This window comes from Charadrius vociferus, unplaced genomic scaffold (genome assembly GCF_000708025.1).
Source record: "Charadrius vociferus isolate BGI_N301 unplaced genomic scaffold, ASM70802v2 scaffold139, whole genome shotgun sequence".
NCBI lineage: Eukaryota > Metazoa > Chordata > Aves > Charadriiformes > Charadriidae > Charadrius > Charadrius vociferus.
Genome location: NW_009650169.1, coordinates 729155 through 744748, shown reverse-complemented (window position 1 = coordinate 744748; position 15594 = coordinate 729155). Strand labels below are relative to the sequence as shown.

Sequence of the window (15594 nt, the reverse complement as noted above, 5' to 3'; positions counted from 1 at the left end):
TATTTCCATGCATGCATTTTAAAGGAAGACTTTTTTTTTTCCCCCTCTTACCTTGGGCAGAATATTTTATTTCATTCTAATAGATAGAAAAGCCCTACATATTTAAAAACATCCCCCAAATTGATATATAACAGTAAAGACCCATCAGAGGTGATGTAGCCTATTTTAAAAACATGAAAATTACCTTCAGTTTTTACTTACCTTTATATCTCTGTGCATTTTTCCTTTACTGTGAAGATAATATAGTCCCTGCATAAAATATTTAGATAATAATTTAGTCCTATATTTTTCATTTTATGTACATTTCTTATGTAATTACCAAACATATTTAGGATCGAATTTAATCATCTAAATGACTCGCTGACTGAAGAACATTCTTATATTTCAGTGTATCTAAACTGTATTTGCAAATTCAATATATGTACCTAAAACACAGGATAGATGGAAAGAACATCAGTCACCACACCTACTGTAAGAAAAGCGTTCCCCAACCAAGTTTTCCTCTGGACGTTGTAACTGTCACCTTTTTAAACCAAGTTAATTACTTTAAATTGCCTAACAGTCTTCTATTCAGCAGTCAGATCACTGGATACCCAGTGTAGTTATCCCCTGTATCATTACACACTTTAATTAAGTCTCAATTCAATTAAGCAGACAGCACTTCGGGTCTAAGCCAGGAGTTCAATCCCAACTCATGGATTCAGAAGCATTAGTCTATCTCTCTGGGTCTCAACGACAGTACTAAAGCATTTTAGGACTCAAGATGAGTTAGAAACTTGAAGTTCAAATTCTGGAAGAATTCGATGAAACCAAACCCCTGCATGACAAATCACAGAGGACGTAACTCCTGACACTCCACGCTTCTCTCTAAAATTCTCTTCTGAGGTAAAATGACGTAAACACCTTCCTCGCTCTGTGGTCACGAACCTCCATAAAGACTATATTTTCATGGGAGATGCCCATGTCAAGACAGATTTTTTTTTTTTTTTTTTTTTTTTGCCAGCTCATGCATGACATCACTGAGTTGATCGCAAAAATAAATTAGGATTGTTTTCAATTATCAGCATTTTCGTGGATGGTCCTAAATATACCAACAGGGAAAATGAGGAAACAATTACTTACATGACTTGGTACTTGAGATTTTCAAGTGAACAACATTATACAGATAGACAACAGTACCACTGAAAATACAGTTTAGGGGTATTTTTTGTAAGTTCTTGAAAACCTGAATGTAATGTAACTGAATTGCTAATCAGTTATGAAATTCAACTCCTTAAATAAACAAAAAACAAGAAAAAACCCTCTCACGGATGTTTTAAACTGTTTCTCTGGGAGAAATGGCTAAAAACACCCAGCTGGTCCAATGGTTTTTCAGAGTCATCACCGCAGGTGCACATGCAGACCCCAAAATTGGACTCAATTTGCTTTTGGTACAGAGTGCAAGTAATCAGAGCATCTACCTGACCATTGCAACAACTGGCATTTAGCTAAAGGAGTCCCATGTACGCTCCTCGCATTTACATCTCTGGATGCTACTGGCACAGAAAGCCAAAAACTCACTCATTTTTACCACTGCCCTGAAAGAATTTGAGGTCACCATTTTCCAAACTGAATGCCTGGAGGCAGGTACTTTAAAGGCCATATTTAAAGTACCTATATTTTCAGAATGAGTCTCACCGACTCCAGCCAGTACCGATAGTCAGTGTTCTTTGAAAACAGAGCATTTAATGGGCTTCTAAATATGGAGATCGAATGCTTTAGGCATTCGAGTGAAACTTTGGACTCATGGAAACTGATGGCAAAATTAACATTGGACAAATTACTTTTACAGATGGACAGGATTTTTGCTAGGAAAAGTGACGGTTGCGCTATAAGCTACAACAAGCTATCAGAAACTACATACATTATATTTGGTCAGAGTGTTACAAGCATGGATTTACAGACAACTTCAAAACATACAAAAATGGGTCCATGGAAAACACTTAGAAAACACATAGAAAGCAACAAGTCTCCTTCCCACAAGCAATTTACACATATTAACCAAGAAATCTTCCCACACAATAAATAATGATTTTATAAATTCCATTCTAGACTCCTAGAATGGAAACACTTCTCCATATTCCGAGAAGATGCTGGATTTGATGGGTGTACTGTTCGGTGGATAAGGAATGGGCTGGATGGTTGTATCCACAGACTAGTGGTCAACAGCTCAATGACCAGATGGTCATCGGTGACGGGTGGTGTCCCTCAGGGGTCTGTATTGGCACCAGTACTGTTTAATATCTTCATGACATAGACAGTGGGATCAAGTGCACTACCAGCAAATTTGCAGATGACACCAAGCTAATTGGTGCAGCTGACATGCCTGAGGGACAGGATGCCATCCAGGGGGACCTGGACAAGCTCAAGAAGTGGGCCTGTGTGAATCCTGAGGTTCAACAAGGCCAAGAGCAGGGTCCTGAACCTGGATCAGGGAAAACCCTGGTATCGATACAGGCTGGGGGATGAAGGGATGGAGAGCAGCCCTGAGGAGAAGGACTTTCGGGTGTTGGTTGATAAGAAGTTCAACATGAGCTGGCAATGTGCAATCACAGCGCACAAGGCCAACCGCATCCTGGGCTGCATCAAAAGAAGCATGGCCAGCAGGGCGAGGGAGGGGATTCCGTCCCTCTGCTCCGCTGTGGGGAGACCCCCACCTGGAGTGCTGCATCCAGCCCTGGAGCCCCCAACATAGGAAGGACATGGACCTGTTGGAGTGGGTCCAGAGGAACATCCAGAAGATGCTCAGAGGGTTGGAGTACCTCTCCTATGAAGACAGGCTGAGAGAGTTGGGGTTGTTCAGCCTGGAGAAGAGAAGGCTCCGGGGCGATCTCATTGCAGCCTTCCAGTATCTGAAGGGGGCATACAAGAAAGCTGGGGAGGGACTTTTTACAAGGACATGGAGTGATAGGATGAGGGGGAATGGCTTCAAACTGGAAAAGGGGAGATTTAGATTAGATATTAGGAAGAAATTTTTCACTCTGAGGGTGGTGAGCCCCTGGCGCAGGTTGCCCAGGGAAGTTGTGGAGGCTCATCCTTGGAGGTGTTCAAGGCCAGGTTGGACGGGGCTTGGAGCAACCTGGGCTGGTGGGAGGTGTCCCTGCCCAGGGCCAGGGGGGTTGGGACTAGATAACTTTTAAGTTTCCTTCCAACCCAAACCGTTCTACGATTCTGTAAGAACAAAAGGATTTAAAAGGTTCAAAACCCAAAATACTTCCAAGATGTCAGATAAGACTTCACTGTAAGGGAAAAGCGCCATGTCCTGTAAGTCAGAAGTGAGCAGTCTCTGGCATAGCACAGGGAGATGGTATGGAACCATGCAAAAGAGCTGGTTCATGGACAGAGCTATCTTGACAGAGTGTGTGAGAAACGCAGGAGTTCTCAACTGATGGCATTTAACAGATGTGTGCTCACTAGAAGCCAAGAACTGCTTGCTCGCACGGAAGCAAGACATCCACCAAAAAAGCTGTTTCTGACTAAGTTTTACTGGTGAACTGAACCTCTAATTTGGGAAAGAAAAATGAAAGCATAACTGCGAGGAAAGGCCGGTGACCTTAACTTGAACATCTCAAGTACACAGGCAATTTTCTTTTTACTTATTGGCACAGACGAACTATATGATGTGCAAAGCTGAGTCTCTAATTTTCTCTCAGTTTTCCTTCAAACTTGCAATAACTAATTTGTACCACAAATATGGATAAATAAATATGCTGCTTCCCCCCTCACAAAAAAAAAAAATAACAGCAGAAAGATGACTACAGTTTTCTTCAAATGATCACGGATAATTTGAGGTTACGCAATTACAAAATCGGTTCTAGGCTATTATACAGGACATCCTCCAAAGTCTTGAGAAAAATCCAAACGCTGTACTTCCATGGCATCATGCATATTTGTAGCTTTTAATAATTTTACATGAAGAGTCAACCACAAGAACCTGAGAACGCACTACCTGTAGTGTTTCTCTGCTAACGTAGGCAATCTGCTGTTCTGAAAGTGGTCCAGTCACTGAAATGAAAGGGAAAAAAAAAAAAATAATTCCCACAATCAGGTAAGATACTGCCCATTCCAAACTCATACCTCAATTCCATTCACACTGATAAGATCTTACACTAGAAATCTCGAAATAAATGTACTTAGTCTTTCCCCCAGATCGAGCACCCCAAAGACCACCAAACATTTTTTAAACACAAATATGTCTAGTCCCATTAGAATGGAAACTACTAACTCCCTCCATATAAAAAAAAATCTCAAAGTAATTAAGAGGAAAAAGAAACAGAAGCAGTGATTCAAACACAACTTTTTCCCCTGCACAAACCCATTTTGTCCTCCTGTGCAGGGCTGGACTTCCAACCCAATGACTCAGAGCTGCAGCAAACTCCACTCAGTCCTCTTTGAGCCCTAGGAAGTTCCTTCTGCCTTTGCGACCTGCTCTACCCTTCCATCCTTCCCGCTGCCTGCTTTCTCTTCCCTGCAGCCATGCGACCTGCTCTCTGCAGCTTCTCAACCCTTTTCTGCATGAGTTGCTGCATGAGCACTGCTGCTACTGGACCTGCCACATCATGCACCTTCGCAAACTCTCCCTCTGAGCTGGCTCAGTAGTTTCCCAAGGGAAGAAGAAGTCTTCTTCTCCCTCCAGGGTCCCACTTCACTCAAGTCTCTTAAAGGAAAACAATTAAATTCTGATCAAATACATAAACCAAACACTGAACAGCAAGCAAGAAATGGCCTGTGACTTGTCCCCAGTCATCAGACTTTGATACTGAAATTAAAGGGTTTTAAGACTGGGAAACACAGTCCTCACTGCAAGGTTCTCACGTTTTGCAGAAAAAAACAAAGAGAGAAGTTGGATGGAGTTTCTCAAAGGAAACCCAAGGAGCAGGGAGTTAAAAATGAAACAAGATTTAAGCACCTAACTGCTTAGCTTCTACAAAACCCACAACCATAACATAACTTAGCATCATGTAATATATATCTTCAAAACAGCTCTAGATCCACCTTCCCTTTTCTGAAAGAAAAGCTCCAAACCCACATAAAACTAAATATATTAGCACCCAGAGTACATATTTCTCGGCATATATGTTTATTTTGAGAAATTTAATTCTGACTAACTTAAATGACTTAAGATCAGAGAGGCCTATAGTTCAATTGGAATAAGAGCCTTTGGAACGTACTTAAGATCAGAAAAGAACCTTCCGCTCTAACTACCAACAGAGAAGCCAAAAATCAGCTGCAACAGGAAACCGCTCCTGTACGACATCTGTTCAGGCATTTATGTGGCATGAGCTCACTTCCTACTCTACAGGTGTTCCACATAACAAAGCTCACTGGACATGATGCTTTTATCAACACTAGCAAAGATGTAAAGGATCGACCAGGCCATGCTCAAATGACCACACCACGAGCATGGTGTGAACTTGCGGGTTGGTGCCTTGTTTTAATTGCACCCAAGTTAAATGTAAAAAGGCTGACAAGCTGTTTACACACAGGTGAAGGATGCGAAGATCCTAACATGTAAAATCTTCACAATTTAGAATACAGATGGATTTCCTGTCTGGAAAACGTCATCTGAGAACCATAGAGCCAATACTCACTTTCCTAAGTGAGTAATTAAAGGGGGGGTTACAAGAAAGATGAGGACATACGTTCCTAAGCATACTCCTTTCCTTAGCAAATCTTAATTCCAGGGCAATAAAATCCCTCAAAACTAGCAATCAATTGACTGATCCTCTGCAATAGGATGCAGTAGATTCACACATGCCCCTTGTCACATGCCCCTTTTTTGAGTGGTATTTGACCACTCGTTGCACCTAAGCCTAAAGCAAACATATAGGCCACCTTTGCTTTTCGCGTCATGCATCCAGCATAAGAAAAAAAGACCCCCTTGACACCATGGCTGTACAAACATACAAAAGATCACTGTTTACAAAGGACAAGGGCATCCATGCTAATCAATCTACTTATCTAGGTATCCATAGGTAGTGGTATAGAGTACACTAAAGCAAAGTTCAAAAGCTTAGAAGTAAAATAGCTATGAAGAAAGACAGCATATAATTTTTTAAAATTATTTTTACAATACAGTATTGTCTAATTTTACAGTTTTTGAAGAGTAGTGATGGGTATATAAGCTACTGAAGGAAGGAAATAACTTCCGGTGCTCAAAAAAAACCCCACTATAGCTAATTTTGTTTAAAAAACCCAAACCCAACCAATTATCAAAATACGTAAGCCAAAACTGACCTTCAGTGGATTATTATGGATACTAAATTTAGGATTCCTCCTCTCTGATTCTAAAACACTGTAATCATCTCCACTTTTGAAAATAAGCTTTACTTAGATTTTAAGGAATTACAGTCTTGACGTACCATGATAGATATCCTGTAGAGAGCCACCTCCACAAAACTCCATGCAAATCCATAGCTTGTCTCGTCTAAAAAGTGAACAAAACCATTCATTAGCTGTCAGATTTGAAAACAGCACCTATAAAAGATAACTCAGAGGACTCAAACATTATAAAGCACAACATATCAAGCAAAGAACAAGGCAAATAATGAGTATGATTTAATCTTTATGTGATACTTCACTGGCAAAATAGCAACTAATGAAGTACCCAAAATATTCCAGGATTTATTGGAGTAACGAAAACAGTATAAGTGAAACATGCACACTGATTTTTGTTCAAGATCTACTATGAAAATGAAATCTATTTTTACTGAGAGTAGAGAGAAAACAGATACGGGTCCTTGTTTCTTCCTCATTTTTACTTCTTCACTTTTTGCGGAGCAGAATTAACACAAACAAAAAAATCAAGAAACGAATCCAAACCAGAAAGACCTAGGGATATCTCTGAACCCAATTTCTTTCACAACAAATGGAGTGAAACTCTAGTCCTTCAGTCAGAGCTAGGCAGAGTGGAGCCTGTGCTGTAAGTGCCTTCTCAGATGAAATCTCTTCCCTCAAAAATACTTATGGGTGTACTTATGGGCTCAGAGGCAAGTTCTTTAGATTCCTCTTACTAAGGGAATCGATTCAGTTTGACTCACTATACCTCCATAAAAGATGCTTTCAAAGAAAAGACAATGGGCTGATGGATTCAAAGGTATTTTCTATTATGGCCACTAAATTCTATTTTCACTAGTGAGACAGATGTACCACATGTGGCCACAGAAATGCATTCTGGAGAGCAGAAAATCTGGGACTTGCCTAGTCATTTGTGGCCATCAAAACATGTAAGAAAGAAAAATCGTATACCTTAGGGCAGTCTGGGACAACCAAAGGAAAGACTGATGATTGTTCTGCAGCTTGCCCATGACTCCTAGTCTTGGGTTTCTTGCATTCATAAGGCTCTGTTAGAATAGCTGAGACACTCCTGTGGGCAATGACAACATCCGTGGAAGTGTTTTGCAAAGCAATGGTGAAAGTGCCGAGCTTATCCCCTGAGCTGCAAATTGCAAGTATTTCTCACCAGCAGGTAACAGCTAGAATAGCTGCTGTTTCAAGGAAGACCTGTCTTTCTTGGATCTCCTCCCCTTTTATGTCCATAGTCTACGTGGTCCTCAAAGCGACACCCCAGTTGCTTCCTCTCATGGTGGGAAAGGTACTGTTCATGCATTACAGAGGTTTTAAGCAACAGAAGTCCCTGGCTGTTAACTCCATACATTTCTAGGGGTTAATTAAAGCATTGCTTGAAAAAATATGAAGGCTTTCCACTGAAATAACTGATCAAACTCAGACACAGAAACAACATGACTATGTGTGAAAGAAAACAGAGGCAGCAATGGCAGCAGGGGAACACGAGTGAGAAAGCAGCACCAAAGAGACAGACATCTGCAAGTCCCTTGTTTGCTGCCCACAACAATGCAGCGCTCAGATGAGGACACTTTTGGAGGCATTGGGCTCACGAAAACCACTGTGTCCCACGTGGCTGCATCCTGCTTTACGCCAACAGCAGCAGCAGCATGGAAGTGGGAAAAAGCCAGGACAACCCCAGCAGCCTTAGGACAGCAGCAAGAGCGCCCACAAAGTAAGAGACATGAAGTAGATCTAAGTGCTGTAAACTCACACCTTCACTTACTGGGCATTAACTTCCCAGTGTGGAAAAGCCCCACAGAAAAGGAAGGAAACATAAGAGGATCAAAAGAGGAGACTGCATTTCTAATTTTCTATCTAGTCTTTTCTTACTGTGCCTAAGTGCTTTGGGACAGGCGGAGAACCATGTAATCAACAGCGTCAGGGTACACAGTTGTACTCCGTGTCTACAGAGCACACGGCAAGCACAGCAAACAAAACAGAGACAGGATCAGCGGTACCATTTAGTGTCTGCAACTTAACACCTAGGCTAACGGCAAGGCAGAAATTTGACCGACTGAAAAATCCATACATAAACAGAAGAAAAACACAGGGACCAATATGCTGATGAGTGCCAAGTATAGGATGATGGTATTTTTCTTCTTGCTCTTAGCACTGACAGATACTTGGGAAACAACAGGTCAGACAATGAGAAGCCTTAAAGACAGGCATTGGATTGCCCAGACAAAAGAGAAGCACTACACCAAAGGAAGTGGAGGGGACCAAGCAAGAGCACAAGACAGTGCCAAAATATATAGTATATTTGACAAAATTTAATTCTGAGTCTTCAAAGGTGAATTTTGATACCACGAGACAAGAGGAAAACTGCTTTCTTAAAGAAAAGGCATCACCATCCTGAATACAGCATCATAACAAAAGGAACCATTTAAATCTAAAAATTTTAGAGAAAGTTGAATGCAACAGTATTTGTTCAGTCTGTTTTTACATGAGATCTTAAAAAGTCATTAGAAACAGCCTTTTATTAGTTATACTAAGCAATGTGTTCCCACTGCGACTAGTTAAAAGAAGCAGCTGTTAAGACAACTGGATACATTTGTCAGTGCTTCCAGAATGCAAATAATCTCACCTCCAGAAACAAACACAAATGGAACCCTCACATTCTGGTCAGAAGTTCATATGATAGAAAAACAGCTCAGGGTAGCTTCGACAGCACTGCAGAGCCCCAGGCCCTCCCTTCTAACATTCCTCATTTACTTCTTCTAAATTTGTCTTCTGAAAAGGTTTATAACAATGACTTTCAGGTTTGTGGAGCATGCCAGACAATGTCACACATCAAGAAAAATGTTAACACAACTTCCTTCCAAGTACTGCAGACAGGTACAAATGAAGTCATCACTGGCAGCGGAGGACATTTTAAAGTACAATAATGTCTTCTCTTCCTAAACAAAGGCAGGCTTTGAGGTTGGGAGGAAGATGATGGAGGTGCTGCAGGAGAGCAGGACACTACGTGGTCCCAGCCACATGACTTTCAGAATACGCAACATCCGTTTAAGAAGTCATCCTAACACGGAGCTTCCAAACACTGCCTTTAGAGATCACAGCATCCCTTGCCAACTTCACCACCTGACAATCTGTAGCCTAGTAACTCCACAAATTCTAAAAAAAAAAAAAAAAAAAATAAGCTGACTTTGAGGTACAAAGCAATATTAAGAAGTGATTGTTCATGCAAAAGAAAAAGCCTGCCAGGACTGCACAGAATGGAAGTAACGCACAATTTAAGTTAACCTTCAAATTAAGTTTAAACATTCAGAACTGAAGTGCAGACACTCCTAGTTTGGAATACCAAGTCCCTGCATGTACACACGCTCTATCTGTGTGCACACCCACACAAGATTGTGCATAACGCAGCTCACAGACCAGCTCGGCATTAAAAGAACATTCAGGCTGCCAAGACAAGCACCCTTCGAGGCACGGGATGCCAGAACAGCATGACTTGTTGATTTTATCTTCAGACTTTGACCCCCTTCTGCACATGTATACATGATAATGCAAGTAGTACACAATCGTCACTCCCATCCTCCCTCACTGTGGCATGCAGATGGTGTTCATCTCATGGGCCAGTCAACGGCTTGCTCTCCTCCTCCTTCTCACACTTTCAGTGCATTTCTACCTCATCTTATTCTGAAAAGACATTTGCTCTTGCAAACTTCCTTCTTGCTCCATACTAAACCATGTCTGTGAAGTACTAACGTAACCAGGTTTTGCACTACAGACCTTTGAAATTACTGTAAAGCGACCATAATTCAAAAGACGGATTCTGTTCAAGAGAATTGCATCTCTCTGCGTGCAATACTTTCACTTAGGAGACAAGAGCTAACAAGATGCTCATAATGAGAAAGAAGCAATGAACCCCACCAGTGATAAAACACGGTTTCAGTGAGCATCCAGGGCTATTCAGGACACTGAATACAAGAGGCAGAGAGAAGAATCATAGAATGGTTTAGGTTGGAAGGGACCTTAAAGGGACCTTAAAGGTTCCAACCCCCCTGCCCTGGGCAGGGACACCTCCCACCAGCCCAGGTTGCTCCAAGCCCCGTCCAACCTGGCCTTGAACACCTCCAGGGATGGGGCAGCCACAGCTTCTCGGGGCAACCTGCACCAGGGGCTCACCACCCTCACAGTGAAAAATTGCTTCCTAATATCTAATCTAAATCTCCCCCCTTCCAGTTTGAAGCCATTACCCCTCATCCTGTCACTCCATGCCCTTGTAAAAGGTCCCCCTCCAGCGTTCTTGTAGGTGCCCTTCAGATACTCCTCAGGACAGCATTAGTCAGCTGAGCTTCTGCGTGACACCCCTCCTTCTCCTCCAGCATTTTTTGCCAGCACTTTCTCTCTTCCCCAACACTGCCTCCGAGTTCTGGCACACTCAACTTGTCCAATTTCAGTTTGCTCCAACTGTGCAGACGTTCAGCATCAAGGTCACTAAGAGCGCCACAAAGCACTCCATCCTTGCCAGTTCAACATCCTGTCACAGCTCACCGCAGAGCAAAACAAGGAACGCTCAACAGCCACGCAAGCCAGGGAGCACGTGTTAGCTCTTCTGTACTGCGGCAAACACGCACCAAACTAGACACTGCTGGTGAGAAAAGAAACAGTAACTGGGATTTCCCAAGCTCTAGCTGAGCTAGAGTGAAAGTAAAAGAAATGCAGTATTTCAGAAGATAACTTGGTCAAATTTGAAAGGATTTTTAAAAGGAAAAGATGCACTCCAAATACAAGAGCCAAATTCTGGCACATATTCCTGCTTCAAAGATGATAATTTTTTCTTGGTACATGAAAGCCTTTCAAGATTTTCCACATGAAAATACCACCTGTATCTTCCTGTCCCTAACCGAAAAGCACTTGGCCTGTATTGCTGAAGAGCTTTTGGCTGCAGCAGACAGCCATCATGGAGAATTTCAGACGGAGCTGCTGAAGTCCAGTACACATATGAGTAACTCAGCTTGGCATCTTCCCGTTATGAATGGGGTCTGGGAACCTTCACAACACGCAGAGCTGCCATGTCCCACCTATACTGTCCCCATGCAGACAGAAGATAGGAAAATAACCTGAAAGGAATGAGAAGCCTCTGCCATAAAGAGCATCACGACTTTTCAGAGCCTTTTAACAGCTTTTTATTACATGGCATGATATGCCTAAAATTATGACATCAGATTCACAAAATCCAGCATTAAAAGGCCTAGTCCTTGAATATCAAGCAATTGCTATATTTAGCACAATCCATTTAGCATTTGTCAGGATGCATTAAAAAGAACTATAATAGCCAATGTTGTTAGAAACTAGCCAGCCATTTTCTCAATGCTGAGACTTTGTATGGAGTAAGAGTTTACTGTACTTTTAACAAGTAAGCATAATACCTTACAAGAGGAATTATGCAAAAGAATAATGAGACAGAACAATTTACATTAAGAGTCTTAAACAACCCCACAGCTCAAGAGAGAAAAGCAAAGATAGAAGAGCTAAAATATCAATCATTTTGAGATTTCAAAACAAATCCAAAACACAAATCACCAGTGGGTTTTTTAAAGGCTGCACAGTTTACACTCTTACGTACTTCAATAGCAAATTGTCCTTTAAGCTTAACATAACACTACTACTCTTAAGCAAGGGAAAAAAAACACAACAATTTTTTCCTCCTTCTTTCCCCATAACATTCAATTTTGAGTTATCAGACAATTTTACATGCCAACACCAGTTAAGTCAGACGATTTCTGAGAACTCTATCTGTATTATGCAATATTTATACTTCCCAAAGTTTTGCAAATTTAAAAGACATTTTACTGAAACAGATTTAAAAGATACTATATACACAGACTCTTCCTTCATACTTGTCATACTTCTGCTTAATTTTCCATTTATGTATTAAATTCAAAGCTTTTAAACAACAACTCATTTCCAAGGAAACATGACAACATGCTCACTGAAAGATTTTCCTAAGAGAAAGATTACTGATAGAGAGACACTGTAGTAAACGCAACACATTTCAACATAAATGAAAAAAAAAATAATATACAAGTGGATAATACTTCTTTGTTAAATTATGTTTTGCCTAAGTCATGTTATAGACCTGTCCTTTACAAGGAGATAGAGAGGCATTTTGAAGTGAGCAAAAGAAACAAACTGTACCTGAGATAGCTGCCAAAATAAGCAACAATGTTTGGATGTTTACAGTCTTTCATCATTATGATTTCCTGCTGCACAACAGCAAAATCTTCTCCTGAAAAGCAAAATTAATATTTTCGTTGGCCTGGTTCATAATCACATCCCAAGCAGACTTTCCATTCGTGTTTATAACATAAACATTTTGCGTAATTAAAACTAATTATCTGCCAGTTTCACAGACGTATAAAGCACCTGTAAATCAGTATTTACTAGCAAGGGCCTAGCAACAAGTTACTATATTCTTAAGGAGTTTGATTCTAGGTCAGATGGACACATTTGCTATCTGACACCTCTTATGATACTGGCCAGAGCTCTTTCTACAGCCTTTATTTTTCTGAAGACCCCGCTGTGTCCATCTGCATATGCCCTCCCAAGAGCCCAGGTTCTTAAAAACATGACAAAAGTTTGCTATTTTTGGCCACATGTCCAACAAACATTAGATTGTCTTCCTGAGCAAAAAACATTCAACAGTAAGCTGCTGCTGCAAGTTTTCAGTCAACTCAGTAAGCACGTACATTTATGAACCATGTGTAACGGGTCCAGATAAAACACTGACATAGATGTGGCATTTATCCGAGCCTTACTATTTGGTACCTTGGTTGTACTTCTTCTTCTATAAAAACATCATACCAGGTGAAAATTTTGTTTTGGGGATGTTGTATAGGCGAGTTAAATAGAGAAAATTATAGCTGGTCTGGTATGTTATTGCCAAAGAAGTTCTTCTGAAGTTGGTTTAGTTATTAGACATAGACAGTTCACCAAAACCAACTCGTTCTTACTAACTTCAAGGACTTCATAGGTGAAACAAGCCTGAAGGCCTAAAATAACCATTTCACTTCACAAATAACTTAAGAGACTCTATAAGCAAATTGAAAAACGAGGAAAACTCAAAGTATGTCAAAATTCTGCTTTCAGCATACTGCTGTAGCACACTGCAGCATAACTGAAAAGAGCTTTGAAACCAGGAGCCAAAGCTATTGTCTAAAAAAGTTGATTATAGACACTAAGCTCATATTTCTCAACTTTCACAACCCAAAAATCACTTCTCAAATATAGCCATTAATAAATTTCAAATGTAACACAACAAATTCCAACAGAACTGGCCAAGCTATTACCTAAGAAAATGTGTTTTAAGTTTCTCCCAATGCATCAACATACTGGGGACCCATCCCTTTGGTACTTTTTAATGAGAAATCTGATATTCACCTGTATTTTATTTAACTGAAGGCAAATTTCAAACCACAAGCTGCAAATTAACACAACAGACTGATTGCTCTCTGTGCTGTATTGCCCATGGTTTGCTGTATCCTAGCTAGACTTTTAAACATGCCAACGCTGAAGAGCAAACAAGAAATTATTTTCACATATGGACAGGTATTTCTGTGAAAGGACGCAATTCCTCCAGTATTTGACTGGTGTTTTCATTGCATCCAGAATATTAAATTAGCATCAGCTTTAGAGTGTCTAAACATTATTACTCAGTCTTCACACTCTCCCCCAATCTGGAAAACTTGCAAAGAAAGCCGGCGCCACACTTCTGGAACGTGGACACTGCCCGCCTGAAGGCGAGTCAAGCCACTACCGCAACTGGAAGTGCCAACTCCAGAGAGAAACAACTCACTGAATGAATGGAGGGCAGCTAGAGCACATTTGTTGTGAACCACTCAAGTATCCCGAGGCTGCCAAAAATACTTGATTCAGCTGCACGATGTTGTTTGCCCCATCAGCATGGCATGGCATGAGTGTTTACCCCATGAGTGAGTTACCCCAGCTGCAGCGCATCCCCAGGCTCTGACCACGGCTTAGAGACCGCACACAGCACCATTCTCCGAGTCCTGCTCAGCACAACCCACACAACGCTCTTTTCAACTGAGTTCCTTCCTACTTTGGAGAGTGGAACTAGCCAAGTAAAAAGTCGCATTATCTTAAAGGTTGACATCATTTGAGTCTGCTGAGTCCTGTGGTTTTTCTCCCCACTACACAAGTCTCCTTCCCCACTTTATCTTTACGTTTCCATAGGTTCGTCTTACCTGGACCGGTAACCCATATCAGGCACAGCCAAGTACTCCAGCAATGGGAACTGACAGAACTAGACAAGCTCATCTGAGACCACAGCTTTCAGTGTGAATAGAAGTGTGATGAACATACACTTTTGGAACTATATAGTAACATGCTGTCCTGTCTTGAATTTTTAACGTGCATGCATTATATAAACACAACATTTCTAATCACTTCCAGAACTGTAAGAGGAAAAAATGGAAGAAAGCAAAAACTTCTTTCCCTTCTTGCCTGCATAGACCTTAAGGATTAAACCAGGTAGTAGTTAAGGTATTTCCCCACCCCCAACAGTCACAAGTTAAACAAAAAGTCTGGACATTTTACTTCCCAGATTGCTGTACTCTTGTTTAACAAGCCTAGCCATATTAACAGAACAGCCCTCGCAAGCTGATAACTGATCTGTAGGGCATCCGCATTTTGTGAAATCACAACATAGGCACAGTTCAAGCATAAATCTAGCACACAGTGAAGACCTAATCAGTCTCCAAGAGATTTTCAGGAAATACACTCAATTCCTGGATACTAACGCTCACTTTTTATTACACCCTCCTTTTTATTTCTCCCTCTACACTCTCTCCAGGTGAGTTCTTTTCTGCCTTGCTGGCTTCCTCATTTCTTTTATTCTATACAGTTTTTTGTATCACATAGTTTGAAAACATAGTATTTAAGACAAAAATGAACAACTCTAATTGAAATTTTAACCAGCTTTCTTTTAACACTTCTCTAGTTACCTCTTTTCCCCCTCACATTTTGCTTGTCATACTCTTTATTTTTTAGAATGTGTATTTTGTCCTACACTAAAAGGTAACAATTATCCTTTCTTTCAGTAAGCAGACTCAATTGATTTTGTACAACTGTACCTTAAGAATGAAAATATTTAGTTTCTGTGGCCTATTTCAGTTAAGAATCACTTACCTGGTTCTAGTTTTATTACTTTAATTGCTGCTAGCTCACCCGTGTTGACATTTC

At 40.8% G+C, this 15594-nt stretch overlaps 1 protein-coding gene across 2 annotated transcripts in view; it reads right to left on the bottom strand.

Moving 5' to 3' along the window:
* MAP4K3 (mitogen-activated protein kinase kinase kinase kinase 3) overlaps positions 1 to 15594 on the bottom strand; it is a 76460-nt gene extending 60866 nt beyond the window's left edge. Inside the window, exons 1-5 of one of the 2 annotated variants that reach the window (XM_009892475.1) lie at positions 15541 to 15594; positions 12532 to 12622; positions 6402 to 6466; positions 3989 to 4044; positions 202 to 249 (exon numbers count right to left, since the gene is read on the bottom strand). In XM_009892475.1, coding sequence (XP_009890777.1) covers positions 202 to 249; positions 3989 to 4044; positions 6402 to 6466; positions 12532 to 12587 — 225 coding nt within the window. In that variant the 5' untranslated portion in view covers positions 12588 to 12622; positions 15541 to 15594. The remainder of the gene's footprint in view (positions 1 to 201; positions 250 to 3988; positions 4045 to 6401; positions 6467 to 12531; positions 12623 to 15540) is intronic. The other variant, XM_009892476.1, reaches the window with a different exon arrangement.